Source organism: Oncorhynchus nerka, linkage group LG23 (assembly GCF_034236695.1).
Source record: "Oncorhynchus nerka isolate Pitt River linkage group LG23, Oner_Uvic_2.0, whole genome shotgun sequence".
In the NCBI taxonomy this organism is placed as follows: domain Eukaryota; kingdom Metazoa; phylum Chordata; class Actinopteri; order Salmoniformes; family Salmonidae; genus Oncorhynchus; species Oncorhynchus nerka.
In genome coordinates, this window is record NC_088418.1 from 54,781,186 (window position 1) to 54,808,432 (window position 27,247).

Consider the following 27,247-nt stretch of genomic DNA (forward strand, 5'->3'; position numbering starts at 1 on the left):
GAGGAATCGAATTTACTATTGTTGTATTACTCTATTTGTATGTTAATACCTTATATTACAGAATGTACCGTTTTTTTTACGCATATGGAGACAGGCGTAAAATGTGTAATATGGCACGAATTCGTTGGTGGAAGTGTGCATAAAATAGCTTATATTTCTATTTAAAAAATGTAGCAGAAATATATTTCATCCCCCATTCTCCTATATCCTTTCTCCCATTCCATCTCCAGTCAAACACACTGTAACTAAAAGTGAATGTAAAATACAAACGTAAAAAGTCTGAGGTACAAAAGGAAATAGTAGAAAATGTTTTATTATGAGACTAGAGTGTAGAAAATATGGTTATAGGCTTTTCTCTTTTCAACCAACATGATATAAGTAAAGGCAGTGTGGACCTGGCAGTATAGCAATAGACAATGAATCGCCATTGTGCTCTGTTTGGACAATAGCTGCATAACCTTTGATCATCGTGAACTCCATGTACAATAACATGTATTTCCTATTAAATAAGACACATTGGTGCTAAAAAATAAAACGTCGGAGTGTCAAACCCCTTCTTGAAACCTCATTAATCAATGACCATACACAGAATAGCCAGCTGCAGAGCATCATACAAGTCTAAAATAGGCAAGAGGTAAGAGCAACGTATCAATATAAATATATACAAAAGAAAACATCTAAAAACAATCTCTTTTACATACAAAAATATCTTGATATATTTCATGTTTGATATAGAATTTCATATAATAAAATCCGCACATTGGAAGCATTTTAGAACTAAATGTCACAGGAATTTACAAAGAAGGGTTGATGTTCTTTGATTGGATTAAGCATAGTTTGAGAACAACATTTTACATCATGTTTTGTGTGCTGATGTAAAATCACTTTTGAAATGTTGTTTTCGTGGGCGAATGTGCTGGAAGGTTGGATTCCCACGCTGTCAGACATGGAGAGCCCGTTTTCTTTTTAGTCCTTTGGCGCTTGGCTCAACACTGGCCTGCATGTCCGCAGTTTCTCCGGTTGCAAGGCCGAACCTTTAGGTGGACTGGTTCGTGGACGACCGGAGCAGAACGCCAGCTCAGTGCGTCTTGTTCTAGAAGGCGCGAGCTCCTCTGTGATCCTCCCGAGCACATGCTGAGGGTTTACATCATTCAATTGATCCATATTCCTATAATAACGAACAAGAAAAGTAGGCAAGACATTAGTTCAGTTATTTTCAGTTCATCTTGAAAACGTAATAATGCAAATATTCATTATAACAAAGCATAATACAGTACTTGTAGAATATGAATGATAGGCCTATTATAAAAACATTCGTACCATATAGGCTGATGCTCAGAACCAGTTGGTGAAGTCCAGGAGTTCCTGCTCCTCGGGACTGAGAGGGTCGTAGGACCCCTCATCGGACGAGTATGAGGACACTGGAGAGCCTGCCATGGAGTTCATCTCGTTGGGGTAGTTGTTGGGCGACAGGACTCCGGACTGAAACGCCGCGCTCACGGCGTCGTGCTCATCCAAAAGTTGCTGCAGTGCGCGAATGTACTCCACCGCGGACCGTAACGTTTCCACTTTGCTCATCTTCTTGTTGGCCGCGCCATTAGGGACGTGTTCCCGGAGAGTGGCGAAGCCGTTGTTGACAAGTTTCACTCTGTTGCGCTCCCTCTCGTTCCGCCGCGCCACGGTGTGCGGCTGCTGCTGCGGCAGGCTGTACCCAAAGCCGGCAAAATTCAGCCTCCTCTTGCATCTTAGCAGCTCTGGCGAGGATGAGCGCTGCCTCTTCACCTTGGATGCTGACTTGCCGCTCCCTTGGCTGCTGGTAGGGCTGAGCTGGATACTCTGCGCTGCGGCAGCAAAGAAGCAGGAGGGAGGCATGAACTGCTGCTGGCTCACATTTATTTCCATCTTTGCTGTGATGTCCATTGGCACGTATTGAAATATAAAAATAAGAGTTGCAGAGAATCTCAGAGTTCTTCTTTTGATAGATCGGTAGCAGTGCGTCCTGCTCGTGGCGTTCACGTGTGGCTTAATGCTCACTTTAGCCTTGTTTAATGGGCGGTCTTGTGGGCTTCTGCCTCGCACACTCCTCAGTCTGAACTGAGTCATGAGAAAGGCTAGTAACAGGGCTTATACACTGGCAACCCCACGCGCTGGACCTGACCACGCCTCCTCCTCGTGCTAGTTGTATTCACCTTGGCTCCTGTGCTGTTGCAAAGCGTACGCCGGACGCGTGCCACTTGAACCACTGAACAAACAGTCACCAGATCACAACTGGTTGCAGCATGCAGACTTGTTCCAGATGTTTTGAGAAGTAATAGAATGTTACTTTTCATTCAACTCTGCTTTGCAAATCTACCACCGGATTGCATGATTACGCATGATGCTCCTCATAGAAAATGTATAAAAATAGAGCGTCTTTGGTTCAGAAATGCACCTTATTTGCTAGATATATTGAATTGTTTCATGGCGAATGAGAGACTGAGGGTCTTGTTTATAACATTTGGCCACAGTTTGATATAATTTAAAATAAGATCTAGATCGAAAGACAAATGAGGTGTAATTTAATAATTGTATGTGTAAAATGAGTAAAACGTGTCCCTTTATGGGTGAATCAAACAACTTCTGATTTTTTAAAAAATATATAATTTTTTAAATAGCTTATACAAGCGAACCTATTAGGCTCTACTAGCTTTTTACGCATGTAGATCACCAATTTCCCAAGTGGACCGAAAAGTAGTGCTGAAAGGCAGCTCTCAAACTCTGACGGACCTTAAAGGCGCTTATAAAAGATTTAAGATTTAGTTGTTTGCATTGTCTTTGCAGTCCATAAAGTATGGCCAGTATACTATAAGGTATACCTTATAGACCCCATTGACTGTAAGTTGTTTGGAACACTGTCGGGTTGGCAGGCACAAGCAGACCCCACAGTCTTGGATGACCCACAGTTTATTGTTAACACTTTTACAACCGCATTTGAATGCTTCGTCTTTCAAAGAATGGAGCTTTGTCCAGCAGAGGCGAATTTTCCACTTTCATTAGGCTAGAGCTAATCATCAACATCGGAGAGGCGAAACGGAAGGGTAAATCTGAGAAGAACCATAAGAAGGACGCATTCGAGGATGTTTTGTGCATGATTTGATACACCCTATTTTGTTACAGTAACGACTCGACACAGTGTATTTCGACAGTTTTGTTTTATTTTAAAGGGCAGCATAATAGAACATGTCTTTCACTGAGAACAAAACCAACCGACTCCACTCATGGGGATGTGTGTGTGTGTGTGTGTGTGTGTGTGTGTGTGTGTGTGTGTGTGTGTGTGTGTGTGTGTGTGTGTGTGTGTGTGTGTGTGTGTGTGTGTGTGTGTGTGTGTGTGTGTGTTTGAGGGGAGGGGGTAAATTGTGAAATTTTTCTGTGTTGGCTGTGGCATTCAAAATCAAGCCTGCATTGAAGAACCCAGCCCCCGCCAACTTTCTTTTCTTTTTCCTCCCTTTTTTGCACAGCAAGAGAGTTTAGAAAAGAAGCGTGGGTTCTATTCAGTTTCCCCTAGCCCCCTCGCCATCGTCGGCTTTCTGAAACCTATCTAGCATGCCCTGTCGGTTCCAGAGTCCAATTAGCGCTTTGTAAAGACTTGTTTCTACTGCAGATCTTCCAGAGGCAGGCAGAGCGCTCCCTCTATTCGAGGGTTCCAGTCATAGCCGAGTGTAATAATTAATATGACATCTGGGCGCCCGAGTCTCCATTGAAACACCTCTGTCTTTCTGCTTTTGGAGTTCACTGAGACATCATAAAACAAAACCCATAAGGGTTCATTTGTCCTGGGAAATAATCCCTATGTGATATGCGGGATTAATTTTCAATTTGTTAGCTGTTAAACTAAATTGTGGTGTTAATTTTTTTAAATAATGTGGTCGTTTGGGGGTCGCCCATGGCACTGACTCTTTGTATCATTTCTGCAGGTGTATTACAAAAGATCAGTCTTATAATAACGTGAAAAGCCGCCACTGAATGCATTCTGAAAGATACAAACACAGTGATCACGGTTATCAAAATTCTGATTTATCTTAACCAACAATTTCAATAAATGAATAGGTCTAAATAAAAAAGTTTGAATGGCATCGCCTATATTCAGCTGCATTAACTATTCAATTGTGCTAAAAAACTAGAGTTTTTAGATGAAAGACCATATCTGAAATAAGACATTTGAAGTGCACAGTGTTGTCTAGCTAGCGTACATGACAGTATAGTGGACTTTTATTTTGAAAGTTTGGGACGTTTAAAATTAGGCTACTTTAAAACATCTGATGCTTTTTTAAAACTTATTGAGTAAAAGAAAAGTGCTGTGCTATGCATTTGATTAATTAATGAGACCTGTCAGGAACATCTGGAGTGAATGGTAATGAACCATGCCATCACAAGGCATCTGAGTAATCTGAATCAGCTTCTCTCAGCAGTTAGCCTATTGAAGAGATGCTGAACTGAATATTTATCTGAAATTCCCTACAGTCGATGTGGACAATCATCCAGTCCTGTCTGTTGCCAGTGATGTGCAGCTGTTTAATGGGTCATGACTACCTGCACACGCACACACGCGCACGCGCGCGCACACACACACACACACACACACACACACACACACACACACACACAGAGAGATCACCAGTGGTGGAAAAAGTACCCAACTGTCATGCTTGAGTAAAAGTAAAGCTACCTTTAATAGAAAATGACTAAAGTGAAAGTCACCCAGTAAAATTCTACTTGAGTAAAAATATTTGGTTTAAAATATACTTATGTATCAAAAGTAAAAGTATAAATAATTTCAAATTCTTTATATTAAGCAAGCCAGATGGCACCATTTTCTTATTTTTTCTTATTTATAGAAAGCCACAGGCACACTTCAACCTTCAGACATAATTTACAAACAAAGCATGTGTGTTTAGTGAGTCCGCCAGATCTGAGGCAGTAGGGATGAACAAGGATGTTTAGTTGATAAGTGTGTGAATTTGACTATTTTCCTGTCCTGCTAAGTATTCAAAATGTAAGTACTTTTGGGTGTCAAGGAAGATGTATGGAGTAAAAAGTACACTATTTTCTTAAGGAATGTAGTGAAATAAAAGTACAAGTGGTCAAACATATAAATAGTAAAATAAAGTACAGATACCCCAAAAAACTACTTAAGTAGTACTTTAAAGTATTTTTACTTACTTTACACCACTGGAGATCACTGAAAACAGCGGCTCAGCTGCAGTAACTATCCACAGGCTGTTATGTGCACTGAAATGATTCCGCACTTCTGAGAATATACCAACAAATGTAGGCCTTTCAAACATGTAGGCCTAATATATAGGCAAACCAATGGTGGCTTGGGTTACTCACTCAAAGGGTCATATGGGTCAGAAGGGCCTTGGGTCCCTAGACAGTATGCATGAGGTGAAATAGTTGTAAAATATTTTGTCTTGTACTGCAGCACCCTCTAGAGGATTGACAGTGCATCACCCAAATGCGTTTCAAGTCTATGTTAACCTGATGGCATTTGTACTGAGTTTTAAAAAATTGTTTTATTTAATGCCCACAGCAGTCTACCACGTTATTATTTTAGCTCACTGACATTATAATTTATCATTTACAATCATAGAATATTCTGGAATTACTAGGCTACATGTGAATGTGACATTAGGCTATATTATGAACAATTGAATAATCAGCTAGGTGGGATTCATTATTTGTACATAAACACAAATGCAGGGATTATGTTACAATATAATATATTTTTGTTGGCTGTTTAATTTGGTCATTATTTATCAATAACTAACGATATCTGTATGATTACAATAGATATCGCCACGTGACCATACAAATCGCAAATTACAAAACGCGTGAAGCTTGTCTGGAGTATGCTTCCGTACTGTTTTTTTTTTTTATCACGTGTGCTTTGTTTAAGGAAGAGCGTACAAACCCTCGCGTTTTATAACTTCACTACAGCTTTCTGGTATTTTTAGTGGTTGATAATAGTTATCACGCCAAGTTTAAAAGCAGAAACAACGCTAAAAGATACGCTTTAAAACAGCAACCTACTCCATGTTTCTCTAACTTGCTTTTGGATGGTGCAAATTGCAGCTGTCAGTGTCCAGCTCAGCTATCAAACTGTTATCTGGTGATATGCGGTCCTTGAGCTATGTTCAGCGTGTTAGTTTTGATTTCCCCGGAACCCTTTTCCCTCATGCAATTTGTCTTGGTGATGCGGACAATGACTCGGTAAAGTATCAGCAGCTAGACAATTATTCAGGGATCTTTCCTTGTGTCCATGTTTTCGGACATTGGCAATCCTTGAAAAAAAATGTGTGTAGTCTCAATGCTCACGGCGTTAGTGTATCCACCTCTTAGGGCCAGTTATACATATTGTAGGCCTACCAATGACATGTATCAACTCGTTTTTTTGCCAGTTATTTCCCCCACCTGCGTGGCAACATAAATAATTTTTCAGAAGTCATAGACTGCTCTGCCCACTCTCCACTTGCCCATTCATTGTCCAGCTGTGCCTTTCTAGTCCCTGTACTGTAAATAGCAACTCCTGCTGTAGAGGGTCTCTGACTCATTCCCTCCAGTCACGATAAGTGGGTCAAGAGTGAAATGGTAGATGCCATAACAGTACTCCTATCACGTTCCTTGACCTTCCACATATTTAAGACAACATGTCTTATATCTACGGAAACCTTGACACCAGAACCTTGACATGAGCTGTTATTATTTTTGAACAGCTGAATGAACTTATTGTGGGTGACACCAGTGGAAAGCTGCATGTGTACAAGAACGATGACGCCAAGCCTTGGATCACTAGAACATGTGTGGGCATGGTAAGTGGCTGCTTAGAGGGCATTTCATCACTTCTCTGAGTTCAAATGTCAGCATATTTCAGTACAACTGTAGTGGCATGAAAGAGGACATTTGAACACCGCTGTCTGCAGATTTAGACATATTTAATGAATTATCTTTTTTGGTTTATTTTTTAGCTCACCTGTGTTGGTGTTGGAGACATTTGCAACAAAGGAAGGGTGGGTGTGCAGAAACTGCATAGTCCTCCAGTCAGATGAGGAATATTTGTGTTTTTCCCCCTTGCATCCAGTGTGTGCTATCACCTAACTATTCACTGCCTTAACTTATCCATCAGAACTTTGTAGTTGCTGTGGGTGCAGAGGGATGGTTTCACCTGTTTGACCTGTCTGCAGTGGCAGGAGCCAAGTCAGATTCATCCAGCCAGCAGGAGGCGCTGTTCTCTGACGACCAGAAACCCTGCTTCTCTCAGCACATTCCTGCCAACACCAAAGTCATCCTTATTAGCGACATAGGTAACCTCTCTGTTCTGCCCTAGATGTAGACACCCTCAATGCGATTGACCGCTTCTGTTTTTGACTGCTTTATTCTCAACTGTGTATGTGTGTGTACACGCTTTGCAGATGGGGATGGGCGCAGTGAGCTTGTAGTGGGATACACAGACCGTGTGGTGAGAGCGTTCCGCTGGGAGGAGCCTACCGATTCTTCAGACCTGAGCTCTGGACAGCTGGTCCTGCTGAAGAAGTGGCTTCTGGAGGGACAGGCAGGTCTATACACAAACATGGAATATGTTAATCAAAGACTGAAAACTCCTATCCTACGAAGCAATCTACTCCGGGTTTTCTAAAGCTTACTAGCTTCAGCTAGATTTACGTTCCAGCTCAAGCTTGGTCCGTTCTACGACGGTGGAAATTGCTCGTCCGCCTGCCGCTAACTCTAACAGGCTAGTAACTGCTCATGTCGCACATGGCTAGTCGAACTCTTCATTGAGACAATGCTGAAACATTCGTCCATTAATTAATTAGTGCCACATTTTTATTTGTTCTGAAATAAAAATGAAGGAAAAGTTATTTTGAAAATTCAGCAGGCTATGGTGTGATAAAGGATTTTAGAAGTGCCATCTTTATTTTCTAACTTATCGTTAAGGCTGTCTTTGGTGTGCTTATCAATGCACGAGCACCTTTCTTCCCACTCCTACAGATATTTGTTATTCATGAAGTCACACAAAAGTGTTACATTGCGTGACGTTTAAAATGCATTCTATCATTACTAAATGTGTAATGTGATATATTTTAACGTGACTATTTTGTCACACACAAAAAAACATTGGATTAATAAAATATTGAATAAGTTGTCTTCCTCAAATGGAGGGGATGATGCAGTTTTTGCAAGAGGGAGTGAATCTGATTTAAATGGTCCTCAACTCGCAGTCATTTAATTCAGGGTACGTGGAGTTAGCCTGCCCCGGAGCAGGTTAGTTCTTAAGGATTTGTTGTATGACCGGTTATCCCAAGTTGAACTCTGGCCCAACATATAAACCCCACATAACACTGGGTGACTTCACATCCTGTAAAGTGTACACTCTACTATTTCTAATCCATTATTTCCTCCTGTGACAGGTGGACAGCCTGTCAGTAAACCCAGACCTAGAGGGTCTTCCTGAACTGATGGTGTCCCAGCCTGGTTGTGGCTTTGCCATCCTGCTGTGCACATGGACACAACAGGGCTCCTCTGAGGCGGGGCCTGGGGAGGAGGCTCCACCCACTCCTGGCAGGTACATACCACTGGACATGCAGAGCACCTAATACATATGCAGTATTAATACATGTAGTAGACATATAACAGTGCTTTGGCTGTCTAATTATAGATAAGCTGTGCCAGTTCATGTTGGTATCGTCCTGTGTTTGTAATGTCTGTCACAGCGAGGGTCCCTCCAGAGACGTCATTCTGCATCTGACCACTGGTCGGATCCACAACAAGAACGTTTCCACTCATCTCATCGGGAGCATAAGCAGAGGCTCCAAAGGCGACTCCTCTAAATGCGGCCTGTTTGCCCTCTGTACTCTAGATGGTAAGTGTCTTAATTGAGTTGTTCAGAAGAGCAACGCTGCGTAATTCGCTAATCGCACCACTGACCACTCTAAACTTTTGTACGCAGTCAGTCTCATAACAGAATTCTAATGAGGATGTGTTCAGATAGGACATGTTAACATCACGTCAGTCAATTATCTTCTAAAATAATGAGCGAAATCATAACTGCAGTGGGCTCGGCAACAACAAAAAATCAGATCCAAGGTTTATATGACATGTGGTTGTGAAGATACCTGACTGACCTGTTTATCTCAACAGACATGACCCTGTATGTCCAGCGGGTTTCTATAAGGAGGACAACTCTGACAGGCAGTATATCTGCCTAGCCTGCTCCGTTGCCCCCTTAAGGGGAAAAGGAAGACCTTTCTTACTCTCTCACTAATTACAATGTCTAACAAGGTCACTCAGAACTAGGAAAGGCATGTAGAACGGAGGAAGGTGTTGTGGGTGAATGTTACCAGAGGAGACTGGTTGTGGTTGAGCAGGCTGAGGGCTCTGTGAGCTCCTGGAGAGACTATCAATATTTAAAGAAAAGGGGAACCAATAGGATTATCTTACTAGAGAGTCTGGGCCAGTCACAGATAGGCTAATAATGATGCACCAAGAGAGGGCTTGACATGCCTGTGTACCCTAATTTGGATCAACGTTTGAGCAATTCTGCTGAGGGAATAGTGAAATGTAACCAGATCATATTACAGCCATTTTATTTAAAACAATAAAGGTGATGCATGAAGATAATGTTGCAGTTTAATATGAAGATGATTTTTCCAAGTATTTGGATTTGGATTCAAAGCTTGTTGGTGTTTTCAGGAGAGATTGAGGGACAGAAATGATTGTGAATAAAGGTTACCTTCAACATCGTCATCTAAATGTCTCCATCCCTGAGCCCGAAGCAAGGAAATAGGGCAAAATTGGTGTCCAGCACTCGGACTGCTGCTGTAACCACAGAAATAATTCATTCCATTTAATGTTTTCCTTAACCTTGTGAAGAACCAGTGATCTGCAGGTCTTGAGTTGTTTAAGTTCTCTGTATTTTTTTCTCGGACTGTCGTATTATATGCAGTTTAAACAATACCCTTGATACCATTAACAATATTAAGCATAAAATGTTGGTCATTTTAGTATGTGATTAATGTGAGTATGTGATTAATGTGATTGTGTGTTTTTGTGTTCCAGGCACACTGAAACTGATGGACAGTTCAGAGCAATTGAAATGGTCAGTGCAGGTGGATCACCAGCTCTTTTCTCTGCAGAAGCTGGACGTCACAGTGAGTTTACAAAAACAATCTATGTTTTTTTTTTTTGGTGACCGTTTGTGCCTGTGCGGTTTTTGACATTGTGACTGTGCCTCTTGTCTCCAGGGTGACGGCAGAGAGGAGGTGGTGGCGTGTGCCTGGGATGGTCAGACCTACATCATCGACCACAACCGCATGGTGGTGCGGTTCCAGTTTGACGAGAACGTCAATGCTTTCTGTGCAGGTGAGACTCTAGTCATATCCCTCACCTATGTATGCCTGATTTGCGTGATGACTAAGCAAATGATTATAGACCCGTACCCCTTCAAACATTCAACCTCCAGCTGCGTACCCCCTCTAGCACCAGGGTCAGCGCACGCTCAAATGTTGTTTGTTGTTGCCATCATTGTAAGCCTGCCACACACACACTATACGATACATTTACATAACATAAGAATGAGTGTGAGTTTTTGTCACAACCCGGCTCGTGGGACGCGACAAAGAGCTCTTATAGGACCAGGGCACAAATAATAATAATAATATAATAATAATCAATCATTTTGCTCTTTATTCATCAAAAATTGTGAATAACTCACCACAGGTTCATGAGAAGGGTGTGCTTGAAAGGATGCACATAACTCTGCAATGTTGGGTTGTATTGGTGTGGTGGTTAATTTCTGTATCATCAAATGAGGAGAGACAAACTTATCACACAAGTCAGAGTTATACTTAAACTGAATCCTTATTAGTGAGAGCTTTGCAATAGCGATGGCTGGTTGGCGAATCACGCTAAGATGATTCGTTGAGAGCCCAGAGACGAAAGGTCTTTTATAGCCAAGATACACCACTTTCAACCTACATGACGAACAACAGATGTATAGAATGGGTCACAAGGTTAAGATCTGTATGAAATATACCTATAATACATAGCAGACAGTATCTGCTGGTCAACCGTTTTCATTGTATAGACCAGTGTCTGGCCCTCAGATGCCAAACTGGACCATCTCTCCCTGGTACGGTATAGAGCAGAAACATTAACTCATTGCTCTGGAATGTTCTTTAGGTTTTATCACCCAAAAGACATCGTAAATCTCCTGTCAGTGTTTTCTCCCAGAGGCCCATCCTCAGTAGAACACACACACACAATAGTTAACAGAATACTCTATTCTGTTGCATAAAACAACTATTTGATACAATAAAAGTATTATAACATAATCTTGCAATTTTTCCACCTTATTGGAGAGAGTCTGTGCCTGTTTAGATTTCATGCTAGTGAGGACTGAGAATCCGCTCTCACATAGGTACGTGGTTGCAAAGGGCATCAGTGTCTTAACAGCGCGATTTGCCAAGGCAAGAAACTGAGCGCAGCCCAATCCAGAAATCTGGCAGTGCCTTCAGATTTAAATTCAATTTTCACAGAACCGCTTGTTGCAAATTCTGATGAGGCTCTTGTTTAGATATCGGTAAATGGACTGGTGGCAGGGCATGAAAGGGATAACGAATCCAGTTGTTTGCGTCGTCCGTTTCGGGAAAGTACCTGCGTAGTTGCGTACCCAACTCACTTCGGTGCTTTGCTATATAGCACATTTGACATTGTCCGTAAGCTTGAGTTCATTTGCACACAAAAAAATCATACAATGATGGAAAGATCTGTGTGTTGTCCTTGTTAATGCAGACAGAGAAGAGCTCCAACTTCTTAATCATAGCCTCAATTTTGTCCCGCACATTAAATATAGTTGCAGAGAGTCCCTGTAATCCAAGATTCAGATCATTCAGGTGAGAAAAAACATCACCCAGATAGGCCAGTCGTGTGAGAAACAACATCCCCCAGATAGGCCAGTCGTGTGAGAAACTCGTCATCATGCCAGCAGTCAGACAAGTGAAAATTATGGTCAGTAAAGAAAACTTTAAGCTCGTCTCTCAATTCCAAAAAACGTGTCTATTTTTCCCCTTGATAACCAGCGCACTTCTGTATATGGTAAAAGCGCTACATGGTCGCTGCCCATATCATTGCATAGTGCAGAAAATACACGAGTTCAGGGGCCTTGCTTGAACAAAGTTAACCATTTTCACTGTGGTGTCCAAAACGTCTTTCAAACTGTTAGGCATTCCTTTGGCAGCAAGAGCCTCTCGGTGGATGCTGCCAATGTTTCACAACGCATCAGTGACATGGCAGGAGATGTTTTGAAACAATTACTGCTTCGCATACAAGCCAGTGAATTGTTACAGCTGGATGAGTCAACAGATGTGGCGGGCCTGGCACAGCTCCTGGTATATGTCCGTTATGTGGAGTGGGAGCTACCACTCCACTGTCTCCCTGTCATGTCTTTTGCGCCATCAGTTATAGATACCAACACATATTGACCACCAAAGTTAATTTAAAGTCACAAAGTTGTCCAGTACTTTAAAAATATTCTCTCCTGTTGTCCTGGTTTCCAGTGGTTTGCAGAAGAGGGTGTCTTCCTTAATTGACCTCCCATAAACGTAACGGACATATACCAGGAGCTGTGCCAGGCCCGCCATGTCTGTTGACTCATCCAGCTGTAACAATTCACTGGCTTGTATGCGAAGCAGTAATTGTTTCAAAACATCTCCTGCCATGTCACTGATGCGTTGTGAAACAGTGTTGTTTGATGAAGCCATTGTCTGTATAGTTTTTTGTTGGCCTTTCCCCCAGCATTGTCCCATCCATATCCGCAGCAGCAGGAAGAATGAAGTCCTCCACAATAGTATGGGGCTGGCCTGTCCTATCCACTCAGTAGCTCACCATATAAGACACTTCTAGCCCCTTCTTATTAATGGTATCTGTTATACATGTCTTAATACTTGAAACTTGTCTTAATTCTCGCTCAAAAAACTCCTGTGGCTTATTTAAAAAATTGGCATGTTTTGTTTCTAAATATCTGCGCAAGAGGGAAGGTTTCATTGAGTTGTGAGATAGTACTTTTGCACATATAACACACTGTGGCTGAGGAAAGGCACTACTCCCAATATAAGTGAGCCCCAAATCCATGTAGTTCTCATCATATTTGCGCCTCTTCGATGGTCCAACGTCCCTGTCTGTTGTTTGGTGCTTTCCCAGGTACCTACGGACCGTTAGTGGAATTCCCGCGAGAGAGTAACGGTTAATGTGATTGGATGTTAATTATTTGACTAGGCTACCTGTATTTGACATAGTGTTGTTATTTTGCTGAACACCAAATGGTTTAATTGTATTTTTGGTAGTGAAACGAGGCAACTCTGGCGAGAGAAAAAACTCACCCAAATGTACAGCCCCGTTGGAAAATATAATGGACTGTTTGAAAATGTGAAGAATTTAAATATTTTTAAATACAATTATTATTATTTTTAGATGGGAATCACATTTTAATTTGGCGTACCCCCGGCAGCATTGGGTACCCAAATTTGTGAATGCCTGATATAGACAGTGTTAATTCAGTATGTTTCCAGCTCATGTCACCATTAGATGGCAGTGTTGGATTTCAGGCTCACATAAACAAGCTTCATCCTCCATCTCAGGCTCTGTCAAACACTGTTTCTCCAATCTCTGCACGAGCCCCAGTGGCTCTCTGAGAGCAGAGAGAGGTCATATTGTTATCTAAAGAGAGGATTAAAGAAATGGACGAGAATAAAAATGTAATGTTATTTGTCACATGCTTGGTAAACAACAGGTGTAGGTGTAACAGTGAAATGCTAACTTCCTGGGCGCTTTCCAACAGCGCAGAGGATAATAGAAATAATAATAATACCACAGGGAATAAATGCGGAATGTGTAACGATGAACGCATGTTGAAGCTACAGACAGGACTTAATCTTCAAGCACACTGCCTGCATTCTACAGTGCTATCAGAGTTAGTGTGTGAACAACACACGCTCAGGGCTCATCCATGCTTTGTCTCTGTGGTCATTGGAGTGCATTAGCTCAGCCTCACCACTGTTGGCATTGCTTGCGAGCCAGTGTTCACAGGTGTGTTCACAGGTGTGTTCACAGGTGTGTTCACAGGTGTGTTCACAGTGATGAGCAAATATTTTCTTACGTACTAAAATAAATAAAAATGCATTGGTAATTTGGTGCTTGTTTTTAAGCACTTCATGGTAAGGTCTGTCTGTACCTGTTGTATTCGGCACATGTAACAAATCAAATCTGATTTATTTAATTTGAACAATCTTATTTCTAAGCATCTCCTATTGTCACAATGTATATTTTACTGTAATGACTAGGGCCTGGAGTTTCTCCTGATTAGGACATGTGATTAGGGAAAACTCAGGCCCCTAGTCATGGAATATGTGGAATATGTTCTTCCCTGTGGTCTTACATGTTGGTGTTTAACAGGTCAGTACACCTGTAAGGATGGCAAGAACAGCCCCTGTCTGGTGTACGTCAGCTTCAACCACAAGATCTATGTGTACTGGAGGGTGGAGCTGGAGCGCATGGAGCCCACCCATCTCCTTAGGGTCCTGGAGGAGAGGCCAGAGTTCAAGGCCCGGCTGGAGCAACTGGGAGTGGGTGAGTTGGAGTTAGACAACAATGTAAACCTAAAAGCTACTCTCATTCAAATCATATCTAGAATTGTTTGTGTTGGGTCTAACCTCATCCCCAGCCTTATTAGAGAGAGCTGACAGGTGGACTAAGTAGGTTGAAATACATCTTGCATGTCATTTAATTAGACCACTGCACCAGGTAGAAGCTCCTGGTTTTCCCTGTCCAGCATGTTGTTTAGTTCCCCATTAACTCTGCTAATGCTACCTGACACATAAACAGTGCATCTACTGTCCTATGTTCATGTCCTCTAACTAAGAGTAAGGGAAACAGATTAAATGTGTGTGTCCTCTACTCGTCTACATGCATGTAAAACCTGTCCCTGCCAGCAGACTGTTGTTCTGATGCGTGACTGGAGAATTTATAGAGGCAGAGGCTGGAATCCACACATTCACTCCTATGGAGCAGAGGGAACCACTCTCTTCATGTCGCTCGCTCTGCCTCTCTCTTCATCTCGCTCGCTCTGCCTCTCTCTTCTTCGCTCTCTCTATCCCAGGGGAATTCTCTCTCAGCAGGCTAGCAACACTGTCAAACACTGCCCAGATTCACAAACACATCACACACAATCATAATGGTGTCTTTTTGTAGGCACCAGTCTGCCATGGTTCATGGGCAAAGCCTATGGGTAAATGAATGGAGTTTTGGGATAAACGCGCCGAAAATAAGGTTGGTGGTAAACACAGGCTTAGGGGATCTTGTTCTATGAGATAATCTTCATCCGCTAATATCACTTTTTGTGAATTCTGAAGCATTTATGTCATCCCAAAAATAAAAGGCTTCATAATTCATAAAGGTCACGTTAACGGCCTGATATTATCTCCTCAAACAAAACGTATAAGATCTCCTAAGCCCGTGTTAACCTTATTTTCAGCGTTTATCCCAAAACCCCATTCTTTCCCATTCATTTTCCCCATAGAAACGAACCAGAGGTATCTCATTTCAGTTTTTTAGGACGACAAGCTGCCAAGCTCTATTCAGGCTTCTCTTTCTGCTCCGTGGGCACTATCTCCATCTGTCCCTGGGCTGCCCCACTAATGAATGACATAGACTGCACTACATAATACAGTAGCTAGCTTTCTGTCTATGTTTGTGTTGCATATGCATGTACTGTGTGACTGTTCGTTTGTACTATACTCTGCTGCTCTACATGGCCCTCTCTGTAGGAGCCAGTAGCTGCTGTGCTCTCTGAGTGACAGATGGTCCAGCTCCCTGACCCAGTGGAGGCTGCTGGGGGGAGGACGGCTCATAATGATGGCCGGAACAGAGCAAATGGAATGGCATCAAACACCTGGAAACCATGTGTTTGATGTATTTGATACCATTCCACTTATTTTTTTCTTCAATGTTTTTGATTATATAGTCTGCAGATAGCCATTTCATGTAGGCCTCATTCATATTTTTTTTTTAAATGTACTGATGACAGATTTCCTAACAGCAGCTAAGCCTAGTAGCTTCCTGTTCCTGCAGCGTGTTAATAATTGAACCCCTGGGCGTGTTGGTGCTCCTTCCTGCGATTTCAGAGAACTGTTACCTAACTCATCATGAGACACATAGTGGTCATGGAGACTGAGGAGGGGGTAGGGACAGAGAGGGGGGGTAGGGACAGAGAGCGGGGGGGGCAGAGAGGGGGGGCAGAGGGAGAGGGGGTAGGGACAGACAGAGGGGGGACAGACAGACAGAGAGAGGGGGTAGGGACAGAGCGAGAGAGAGAGGGTAGGGACAGAGAGAGAGAGAGAGGGGGTAGGGACAGAGAGAGAGAGGGGGGTAGGGACAGAGAGAGGGGGGGCAGAGAGGGGGGGCAGAGGGAGAGGGGGTAGGGACAGACAGAGGGGGACAGACAGACAGAGAGGGGGGGAGAGAGAGAGAGAGAGAGAGAGAGAGAGAGAGAGAGGAGAGAGAGTAGGGACAGAGAGAGAGAGAGAGGGTAGGGACAGAGAGAGAGAGAGGGGGTAGGGACAGAGAGAGAGAGAGGGGGTAGGGACAGAGAGAGAGAGGGGGGGGGTAGGGACAGAGAGCGGGAGGGGCTAAACCCAGCTAGCAGTGTGACATCAGCTTATTGCTGATAGAGAGCGCTGCCTGTATGTGTGTGAAGCTGTCGCCTGTCACCAAGTCTGAGTTCCACACAATGGTAGGCATCTTCACTCACACAAATAACAACCAAACACATCCCCCTTCTCTCACTCTGTCGACAGAACTGAGATATTATTATATATGAGTCATTGCTTAATAGCAAGGAAGATAGTAAAGTAAATGTATCTACAGTGTGTTTTATGTTTATCTAGAAGCTTCTTTTCTCTGGCTTCACAATGTGACAATGCATGATAATTCTGGCTGTTGCTGTACAGGTAAAAGCAAGACACCGTGAGGAGAGAGGCATATTTGTTATACCTATGGGGACTTTTATCTCTCTCTGCTTGTGTTTATTTCAGCTGTAAATGAATAATCTGAATGTCTTCTCAGCAGCGTTGCCATGCAGACGGTACAGTTGACTTTGTACCACCACTCTCAGGTGTTTCACTGTGGCAAGCTGAAACATTTATGTTAAGTGACCTGTGTACCTGTCTGCAGTATGTCATTACTATGTAAATATGGGTTTGAACAACACTTACAAAGTTGGACCCTCAACAAGAAAGCTCAGACATGCAGCTACTACATACTACCAGTCTGCATCTCTTGATTTAACATCCTGCCCTAATGCATTTTCTTTAAGGGGCCAGCTATATGAAGGGTCCATCCGTAATGCATGGCATCCTGCTTCTGCATGATGATGTCACACTTTTTCTGCATTACCTTCCCTAAGCAACCATGGTCATGCATTCTAAACTCCCCAGTTTAAGTGAATGCCGGTAGAAGAGCTCCTCAGAGCAGCAGGGAGCTCCTTCACTGGCTGAGCTGTCATTTATGATTCATCTAAAGCAGTGCTCTCATCTGCATTTCAAAACCCACTCTGACTCAACCCCACTAAAGACAGTTTAGTACAGAGCAGTCCCAGCTCCCTCAGAGGGACTCGAACCTGCAACCTTTCAATCAGAAGGCGGGTCATATGATCATTGTCTGGTCAAGGGTCATAGCCACCATTTGTGTCTCTGACAGACGCTGAGGACAGGGAGGCCGTGAGAGAGCTGGTGGGAGACACACTCTATGGACACACGCTGAAGAAGCAGGCCGGATGACCTTAACACGACCCTCTCCACTCCTCCAACCCCCCCCCCCCCCCCCCTCTTTCTCCTCGTTTATGTAAATATTCTGAATAAAGGCTGAATCACACTGACTGTTAGTTGTCTCATGTTTTTGGTAGAATCTTATTATGAAACGTGTCCGGTTTGTCTAGCTCAGCTTGTATCTATTTCATACTGTCTCAGATCTCCCTTCTGGCATAGTTATTGGTATTCCAAGCACCAGATTGGTTTAGAAATAGGGTCTGGAAGACACATTGAAGTGATATATGCTCTCAATGTGAATAACCTGTATAGGTTCAACCACCAATATTTATTCCTGGTTTTTGATCTTGTAAGTTATACCAAATGTCAGCCATTTTAGTCCCTTTCTTTCTGTCTTTTTGTTCTTTGATCCTCAAGGATCTGGAGAGGTACTGATGTTGCATAATACCAACAGCGTTATGTAACTTGACCATCAGCAGCAAGACTGTACTCTTGTTTGTCAGTTTTGTATTGCAGATGACTTCTAAGTCGAGGCAACAAGCGTAAACACTGGCTGACTGCTGGATGGGTCTATAGGGGAATCCTCCTTTCTCCCAAAGGGAATATCCTATATCAGCCTCTAGTCTGTCTACTCTGGTTCTCATGTATTATAAATGAGGAGGGACGAGTGGAGGACTCAGTGGCTGCCTCAAGTGTGTGTGTCTAGACTCTGGGCTCAGGTGTCTCTTGTGTATCCTACTCTGGAGCTCTCCCCTCCTTTATGGGCCAAAGCCCTGCAGTGCAGTATGTACCAAAGCAGGGACACTTTTTAATCTGTTTAGTTTCACTTCTCCATGTTAGAAGTTGCATACAGGTAGCTGCCAAAATAATGGAAAAAAAAGCTTAGTGTCATGTAAAGAAAAATCTGGGTAGGCCATTATTTCGCCTACCATAGCTATGACCCCATAGGATGGCAATGCCCCCATCCACGGCATTTTTCACCACCATTAACAAAACACCAAAGTTGGAATTTCTTGTGGAGGAGGGGTGTCGCATCCCCCCCAACAGAGTTCCAGAAACCTGTAGAATCTTTGCCAAGGGGCATCGATGCTGTGCTGGCTCGTTGTGACCCAACGCCCTATTAAGACACTTTATGTTGGTGTTTCCTTTATTTTGGCAGTTACCTGTACGTTCATTAAGGTATTTAATGAACCGGCTATGGGAACAGTAGAATGATGTGTGTTCTATGTCCTCCTTCCTCTCTGTTAATCATTATATTCATGAGTCTGCCAGGCTGTTCAAAAAGTCATGTGATTATGTTTTGTAGGTTGATCGTTGCGCCCGTTACTGAGGGAAAAAAACACTGATATATGCCCTTATATGTAGCCGGCCCATTGGTCAGCAGCATTCCTATCAGCTTTGTCGAGACTTGTTCCTGTTTTGACCGTTAATGGTCAAACGGTTGGCACGTCAGTGTGTCACGCTGCTTCCCAGGACCTGTGTCTCTGTGCGTCAAGACTGAAGGGACAGAAAAACACTGCATTCTATAACTGGGTTCCACTTGGGTCTCGACTTTTGACTCCGTCTGCCGACTAAGGCCTCTGACTGCAGTCCCAGTACTTGCTACCTTATGTGGTTATTCAGTATATAAAATCTTCTAATGTTATGTTCTTAAGTGTTTTTCTCTCTACTTTATATACAGTTGAAGTCGGAAATGTACATACACTTTGGCTGTAGTCATTGAGTTTGACAAATTTCTTGTTAACAAACTATAGTTTTGGCAAGTCGGTTAAGACATCTACTTTGTGCATGACACAAGTCATTTTTCCAACAATTGTTTACAGACTATTTCACTTATAATTCACTGTGTCACAATTCCAGTGGGTCAGAGGTTGACATACACTAAGTTGACTGTGCCTTTAAACAGCTTGGAAAACTCCAGAAAAGGATGTTATGGCTTTAGAAGCTTCTGATAGGTTAATTGACATCATTTGAGTCAATTGGAGATGTACCTGTGGATGTATTTCAACGCCTACCTTCAAGCTCAGTGCCTCTTCGCTTGACAACATGTGAACGTCAAAAGAAATCAGCTAAGACTTCAGAAAAATAAATGTAGACCTCCACAAGTCTGGTTCATCCTTGGGAGCAATTTCCAAATGCCCGAAGTTACTACATTCATCTGTACAAACAATAGTACACAAGTATTTGTTTTATTTCACCTTTATTTAAATAGGCCATGGTGGCAAAGTAATTACAATATAGCAATTAAACACTGGAATGGTAGGATGTGTAGAAGAGGAATGTGCAAGTTGAGATACTGGGGCGGCAGGGTAGCCTAGTGGTTAGAGCGTTGGACTAGTAACCGAAAGGTTGCAAGTTCAAACCGCCGAGCTGACATGGTACAAATCTGTCGTTCTGCACCTGAACAGGCAGTTAACCCACTGTTCCTAGGCCGTCATTGAAAATAAGAATTGGTTCTTTAACTGACTTGCCTAGTTAAATAAAGGTTAAAAAAAATATTATATATATATTTTTTAAAGGAGCAAAATAAATAAATACAGTATGGGGATGAGGTAGATTGGATGGGCTATTTACAGATGAGTTATGTACAGGTCCAGTGATCTGTGAGCTGCTCTGACAGCTGGTGCTTAAAGCTAGTGAGGGAGGTAAGAGTCTCCAGCTTCAGAGATTTTTGCAGTTTGTTCCAGTCATTGGCAGCAGAGAACTGGAAGGAGAGGCGGCCAAAAGAAGAATTGGCATTGGGGGTGACCAGTGAGATATACCTACTGGAGTGCGTGCTACGGGTGGGTGCTGCTATGGAGACCAGTGAGCTGAGATAAGGTGGGGCTTTATCTAGCAGAGACTTGTAGATGACCTGGAGCCAGTGGGTTTGGCGACGAGTATGAAGCGAAGGCCAGCCAACGAGAGCATACAGGTCGCAGTGGTGGGTAGTATATGGGGCTTTGGTGACAAAACGGATGGCACTGTGATAGACTGCATCCAATTTGTTGAGTGGAGTGTTGGAGGCTATTTTGTAAATTACATCGCCGAAGTCTAGGATCGGTAGGATGGTCAGTTTTACGAGGGTATGTTTGGCAGCATGAGTGAAGGAAGATTTGTTGTGAAATAGGAAGCCGATTCTAGATTTAATTTTGGATTGGAGATGTTTGATGTGAGTATGGAAGGAGAGTTTACAGTCTTACCAGACACCTAGGTATTTGTAGTTGTCCTCATACAGTTGGGAGAACAAGTATTTGATACACTGCCGATTTTGCAGGTTTTCCTACATACAAAGCATGTAGAGGTCTGTAATTTCTATCATAGGTACACTTCAACTGTGAGAGACGGAAAATCACATTGTATTATTTTCAAGTAATTAATGTGCATTTTTAGAAATAGAAGCTCGAATTGTTTTGGTACAGACCTGGATAGTAAGATAGAACTCTGGAGGCTATCTCTGCAGTAGTTTGCAACACCGCCCCCTTTGGCAGTTCTATCTTGGCGGAAAATGTTATGGTTAGGGATGGAAATTTCAGGGTTTTTGGTGGTTTTCCTAAGCCAGGATTCAGACACGGCTAAGACATCCGGGTTGGCAGAATGTGCTAAAGCAGTGAATAAAGCACACTTAGGGAGTACATTTCTAATGTTAATAACATGCATGAAACCAAGGCTTTTACGGTTACAGAAGTCAACAAATGAGAGCACCTGGGGAGTAGGAGTGGAGCTAGGCACTGCAGGTCCTGGATTAACCTCTATATCACCAGAGGAACAGAGGAGAAGTATAAACACCATGGGACCACCTAGCCATCATACAGCTCAATGAAGGAGACGCATTCTGTCTCCTAGAGATAAACATACTTTGGTGCGAAAAGTGCAAATCAATCCCAGAACAACAGCAAAGGACCTTGTGAAGATGTTGGGAGAAACAGGTTCAAAAGTATCTATATCCACAGTGAAACGAGTCCTATGTCGACATAACCTGAAAGGCCACTCAGCAAGGAAGAAGCCACTGCTCTAAAACTGCCATAACAAAGCCAGACTATGGTTTGCAATTGCACATGGGGACAAAGATCGTACTTATTGGAGAAATGTCCTCTGTTCTGAAGAAACAAAAATATAACTGTTTGGCCATAATGACCACCGTTATGTTTGGAGGAAAAAGGGGGAGGCTTGCAAGCTGAAGAACACCATCCCAACCGTGAAGCACAGGTGTGGCAGCATCATGTTGTGGGAGAGCTTTGCTGCAGGAGGGACTGGTGCACTTCACAAAATAGATGGCATCATGAGGTAGGAAAATTATGTGGATATATTGAAGCAACATCTCAAGACATCAGTCAGAAAGTTAAAGCTTGGCCGCAAATGGGTCTTCCAAATGGACAATGACCCCAAGCATACTTCCAAAGTTGTGGCAAAATGGCTTAAGGACAACAAAGTCAAGGTATTGGAGCGGCCAACACAAAGCCCTGACTTCAATCCTATAGAAAATGTGTGGGCAGAACTGAAAAAGCGTGTGCGGGCAAGGAGGCCTACAAACCTGACTCAGTTACACCAGCTCTGTCAGGAGGAATGGGCCTACCCGAAACATTTGACCCAAGTTAAACCATTTAAAGGCAATGCTACCAAATACTAATTGAGTGTATGTAAACTTCTGACCCACAGGGAATGTGATGGAAGAAATAAACGCTGAAATAAATCTTTCTCTCTAATATTATTCTGAAATTTCACATTCTTAAAATAAAGTGGGGATCCTAAGACAGGGAATTTTTATTTGGGTTAAATGTCAGGAATTGTGAAAAACTGAATTTAAATGTATTTTGTTAAGGTATATGTAAACTTCCGACTTCAACTGTAGATGTGTGTCAAGCCCCAGCAAATAGAGTAATGTCAAGACCAGCAATCGGTGCCATAGTTATTAAATTATTTCCCACATAGGACACCCCTGGCCTGGTATAATAAATGCAACATGGAGGAGTAGTATGGATCCTGTGTGAATTTGACCTTTGCCCTGATATTTCCCCAATGCAGTCAGGCTGGATGTTACACTATCTAACACAGAAGCAGCAGCTGGATGACCCTGGGAACTGACCACCCATGGTTAATGTCCCCACCAGCAGTGTGTGTGTGTATATTTAAGCAATTGGAGCTATTCTTGCCTCCACCCTCCTGTAGTCTTTACAGTTATATTGATAGTCAGTGTTGACATATGTTAGTTTCAGTAAACAGATGTCAACAGGTTAGAAGTTACACCTCGTCACATCCGGTCATTAAGGAATTGAATGGGAACAGTAGAATGATGTGTGTGTTCCATGTCCTCTTTCCTCTCTGTTAATCATTGTATTAATGGGTTTTGCTAGTCTGTTCAACACGTTTTGTGATTATGTTTTTACGTTGAATTGTTGCTCCCATTACTGTGGCATGAGAAAAACAACACTTTTTTTGGACTATGTGTAATGGATGGAGGACAACATTTTTTCTCAGAGATAGCGAATGTTAACATTTCATGTGCTTCCACAGAGCATGGCTACCGGGTTAGTGTAATGGTAGGAAGGTTGAAAACAACTGTTCTGATGAAGCAGAATGGTGAGGCTATGATCAGGGCCCGGGGTCTATGACAACTAACAACATGACGTGTCATTTGATTTAGACTACATAATATAATTTTGGGCAAATTATCAACAGCTATAATTACCTTAGAAGAAAGGGGTACATTTAATTTCATTACAAATTATAATAATCAAGTTATAATTGAAGTTAAAGCTGAAGGGGAAAAAATCTGATATGGAGATGAAGGCAGTAGCTATAAGAGCTTTATCCAACATAAAAGGGTTTGGAAAACTTTCCCTTTGAGTCGATCTAAGCTCAAAGACAGGGCTAATAATAAGTACTGTAGGAAATAGCATCTTCTCAATGAGTGAAAAGAAAATTGTCCTACTCTGAAAACTGCCAGCCGCCCCTCGTACAAACAGACTTTACGGATAAACCACATGAACTTCACGTGATCTTTTGTGAAGTTAATGTGATAACATGTAAAGCAACATGTCATAACATCAAACTACACAAATGTGATCACGTGAAGTGTTCCAAAACGTGAAATCATGGGATTTTTCACGTCAGATCATGTGTTTTTTCTTGAAGGGAGTATCCCCCTCAAATCCTTCACCTTTGCCATCAGGTCACTCGGTTGTCATGGCAGTCTCCTCAGACGGCTAATAATAATGCTTGTCAGATAGCACTTGTGTGACACTAAAGAAGCCCCCCCTCTTCCCTCCCCTCCTTCCCCTGATCACTAGGACTGAGACTGATTCATGTTCAAATCAAATTGTATTGATCACATACACATGGTTAGCAGATGTTAATGCGAGTGTAGCTAAATGCTTGTGCTTCTAGTTCAGGCAGTGCAGTAAAATCTAATAAATTCACAACGACGTTCTTATACACACAATGTAAGGGGATGGAATAATAATATGTACATATAAATATATGGATGTGCAATGGCCATGCGGCACAGGCAAGATGCAATAGATGGTATAAAATACAGTATAGACAAATGAGATGAGCAATGTAGGATATGTAAACATTATTAAAGTGGCATTATTTAATGTGACTAAGGATACCTTTATTAAATCCATTTATTAAAGTGGCCAGTGATTTGAGTCTGTATGTTGGCAGCATCCTCTCTACAGTATTTTAATGATGGCTGTTTAACAGTCTGATGGCCTTGCGATAGAAGCTGTTTTTCTAGTTTCTCGGTCCCAGCTTTGATGCACTTGTACTGACCTCGCCTTCTGGATGATAGCGGGGTGAACAGGCAGTGGCTCAGGTGGTTATTGTCCTTGATGATCTTTTTGGCCTTCCTGTGACATCTGGTGCTGTAGGTGTCCTGGAGGGAAGGTAGTTTGCCCCAGGTGATGCATTGTGCAGACTGCACTACCCTCTGGAGAGCCTTGCGGTTGAGGGTGGTGCAGTTGCCGTACCAGGTGGTGATACAGCCTGACAGGATGCTCTCGATTGTGCACCTGTAAAAGTTTGTGAGGGTTTTAGGTGACAAGCCAAGTTTCTTCAGCCTCCTGAGGTTGAAGATACGCGGTTGCGCCTTCTTCGCCACGTCGTCTGTGTGGGTGGACCATTTCAGTTTGTCCATGATGTGTACGCCGAGGAACTTTAAATCTTTCCACCTTTTCCACTACTGTCCCATCTATGTGGATAGGGGGGTGCTCCCTCTGCTGTTTCCTGAAGTCCACGATCATCTCCTTTGTTTTGTTGACGTTGAGTGAGAGGTTATTTTCCTGACACCACACTCCGAGGGCCCTCACCTCCACCCTGTAGACTGTCTCGTCGTTGTTGGTAATCAAGCCTACCACTGTAGTATCGTCTGCAAACTTGATGATTGAATTGGAAGTGTGCATGGCCATGCAGTCATGGGTGAACACGGAGTACAGGAGAGGGCTGAGAACGCACCCTTGTGGGGCTCCAGTGTTGAGGATCAGCAGTATGGAGATGTTGTTTCCTACCTTCACCACTTGGGGGCGGCCCGTCAAAGTCCAGGACCCAGTTGCACAGGCCGGGGTCGAGACCCAGGGTCTCAAGCTTAATGATGAGGTTGGAAGGTACTATGGTGTTTAATGTTGAGCTGTAGTCAATGAAAAGCATTCTTACATAGGCATTCCTCTTGTCCAGATGGGATAGGACAGTGTGCAGTGTGATGGCAATTGCATTGTCTGTGGACCTATTGGGGCGGTAAGCAAATTAGAGTGGGTCTAGGGTATCAGGTAGGGTGGAGGTGATATGATCCTTGACTCGTCTCTCAAAGCACTTCATGATGACAGAAGTGAGTGTTACGGGGCGGTAGTCGTTTAGCTCAGTTACCTTAGCTTTCTTGGGAACAGGAACGATGGTGGCCATTTTGAAGCATGTGGGAACAGCAGACTGGGATAAGGATTGATTGAATATGTCTGTAAATACACCAGCCAGCTGGTCTGCGCATGCTCTGATGACGCGGCTGGGGATGCCGTCTGGGCAGGCAGCCGTGCGAGGGTTAACACGTTTAAATGTTTTACTCACGTCAGCCACGGAGAAGGAGAGCCCACAGGCTTTGGTAGCGTGCCATGTTGGTGACATTGTATTGTCCTCAGAGCGTGCAAAGAAGTTGTTTCATTTGTCTGGGAGCAAGATGTCGATGTCCGCGACAGGGCTGGTTTTCTTGTTGTAATCCGTGATTGTCTGTTGGCCCTGCCACATACTTCTTGTGTTTGAGCAGGTGAATTTCGACTCTACTTTGTATCTATACTCACGCTTAGCTTGTTTGATTGCCTTCTGGAGGGAATAACTACACTGTTTGTATTCGGTCATGTTTCCAGTCGCCTTGCCATGATTCAAGTTCAATTTCCGCCATCATTGTCCCTTCAAGGCCTCCTCTCTATCAAACACTGTATGCCTCTATAGGCCTACCGCCCCCGTTTCCTTTATATATCACAGTGTTTATGTGCCCTTCTGTGTGTTACGAGCCCACATGCTCCCCTGACCTCTGTAGCACATAATTAAATAGAACAGTTAAGTATGTATGTATGCTCATTAGCCCCTCTATGTGAGAGCCTCCATGAATAATGTGGGTCTGTTGCACTACAGAGCCTTATTGATTTTTACACAATAGCGCTACAATGTTGCATTCATACAGGCTGAATAGGATTCATACAGGCTGAATAGGATTCATACAGGTTGAATAGGATTCATACGGGTTGAATATTTAAGTAATGTTGGTAGTAGGTTACGTACGCTTCATGCATTGTCTCAACCTGAATAGACATGGTAGTGTAATGTAATCAGTCCTGGTCCTTGTGACTACATGAGAGCTGTTAGAAAGATAAGCCATAACAAAGTCCCTAGTCCATGAGACAAAACTCATCTGCACTGTGCTTTTGCTGAGTCTCTGTGGTGGCTACAGTCTGTTCCAAACTGGTGTGGTACCCCTGTGCATGCTTAGGCTTGATGCTGATGTGTGTTTGTGTGTGTGTTTGTGTGTGTGCGCGCTCAGGCTTGATCCCAGTGTCACCGTGACGGGTTCTGATCCTGACTGACAGCCCGCCGGCCGCTAGCCACCTCACAAGGGTCCTTGATGTGAGGGCTAGTCTCTGTCTTCCCCACGGCCCCCGCCACGACATTTGACACAGCTGAATGGCATCCAATGGCATACTTCACCATTTCATAAACTCACGATCCCCCTCGGGGTCTAACGCGGGCTGAATGATAAGCAGCGAGTTTTATCACAGAGGCGATGATTTCAAACTCAGTGTGTCCACCAAGCGCGGAGCGCACATTGATGTGGATGTCAGTGTAATGTTTTTTTTATCAACCACAATGTCCCTGTGGGTCTGCTAGTCAGTGTGTAGAGGGCACTGCATGTTTCATTACAGACAGGA

General features: G+C 43.1%; 2 protein-coding genes across 3 annotated transcripts; one reads left to right on the forward strand and one right to left on the reverse strand.

The window, feature by feature from the left end:
* Nucleotides 1-301: 301 nt before the first annotated feature.
* On the reverse strand, nucleotides 302-2,087 carry LOC115107070 (achaete-scute homolog 1a). Its single transcript, XM_065008425.1, has 2 exons — nucleotides 1,321-2,087; nucleotides 302-1,168 (listed from the first exon to the last, which is right to left on the reverse strand). Exon 1 carries the CDS (start codon nucleotides 1,918-1,920, stop codon nucleotides 1,336-1,338), a length of 585 nt encoding a protein of 194 aa, XP_064864497.1. The 5' UTR covers nucleotides 1,921-2,087; the 3' UTR covers nucleotides 302-1,168; nucleotides 1,321-1,335.
* A 3,822-nt stretch (nucleotides 2,088-5,909) lies between these two features.
* itfg2 (integrin alpha FG-GAP repeat containing 2) lies at nucleotides 5,910-17,958 on the forward strand. Of its 2 annotated transcripts, none has more exons than XM_029630440.2 (11): nucleotides 5,910-6,249; nucleotides 6,753-6,848; nucleotides 7,005-7,046; nucleotides 7,163-7,340; nucleotides 7,449-7,588; nucleotides 8,445-8,599; nucleotides 8,748-8,896; nucleotides 10,093-10,184; nucleotides 10,278-10,395; nucleotides 14,485-14,658; nucleotides 17,785-17,958. In XM_029630440.2, exons 1-11 carry the CDS (start codon nucleotides 6,154-6,156, stop codon nucleotides 17,862-17,864), a joined length of 1,320 nt encoding a protein of 439 aa, XP_029486300.1. In that variant the 5' UTR covers nucleotides 5,910-6,153; the 3' UTR covers nucleotides 17,865-17,958. The 2 variants fall into 2 exon arrangements, with proteins under 2 accessions (XP_029486300.1, XP_029486302.1); XM_029630442.2 differs by having other exon boundaries at nucleotides 6,160-6,627.
* Nucleotides 17,959-27,247: the final 9,289 nt, after the last annotated feature.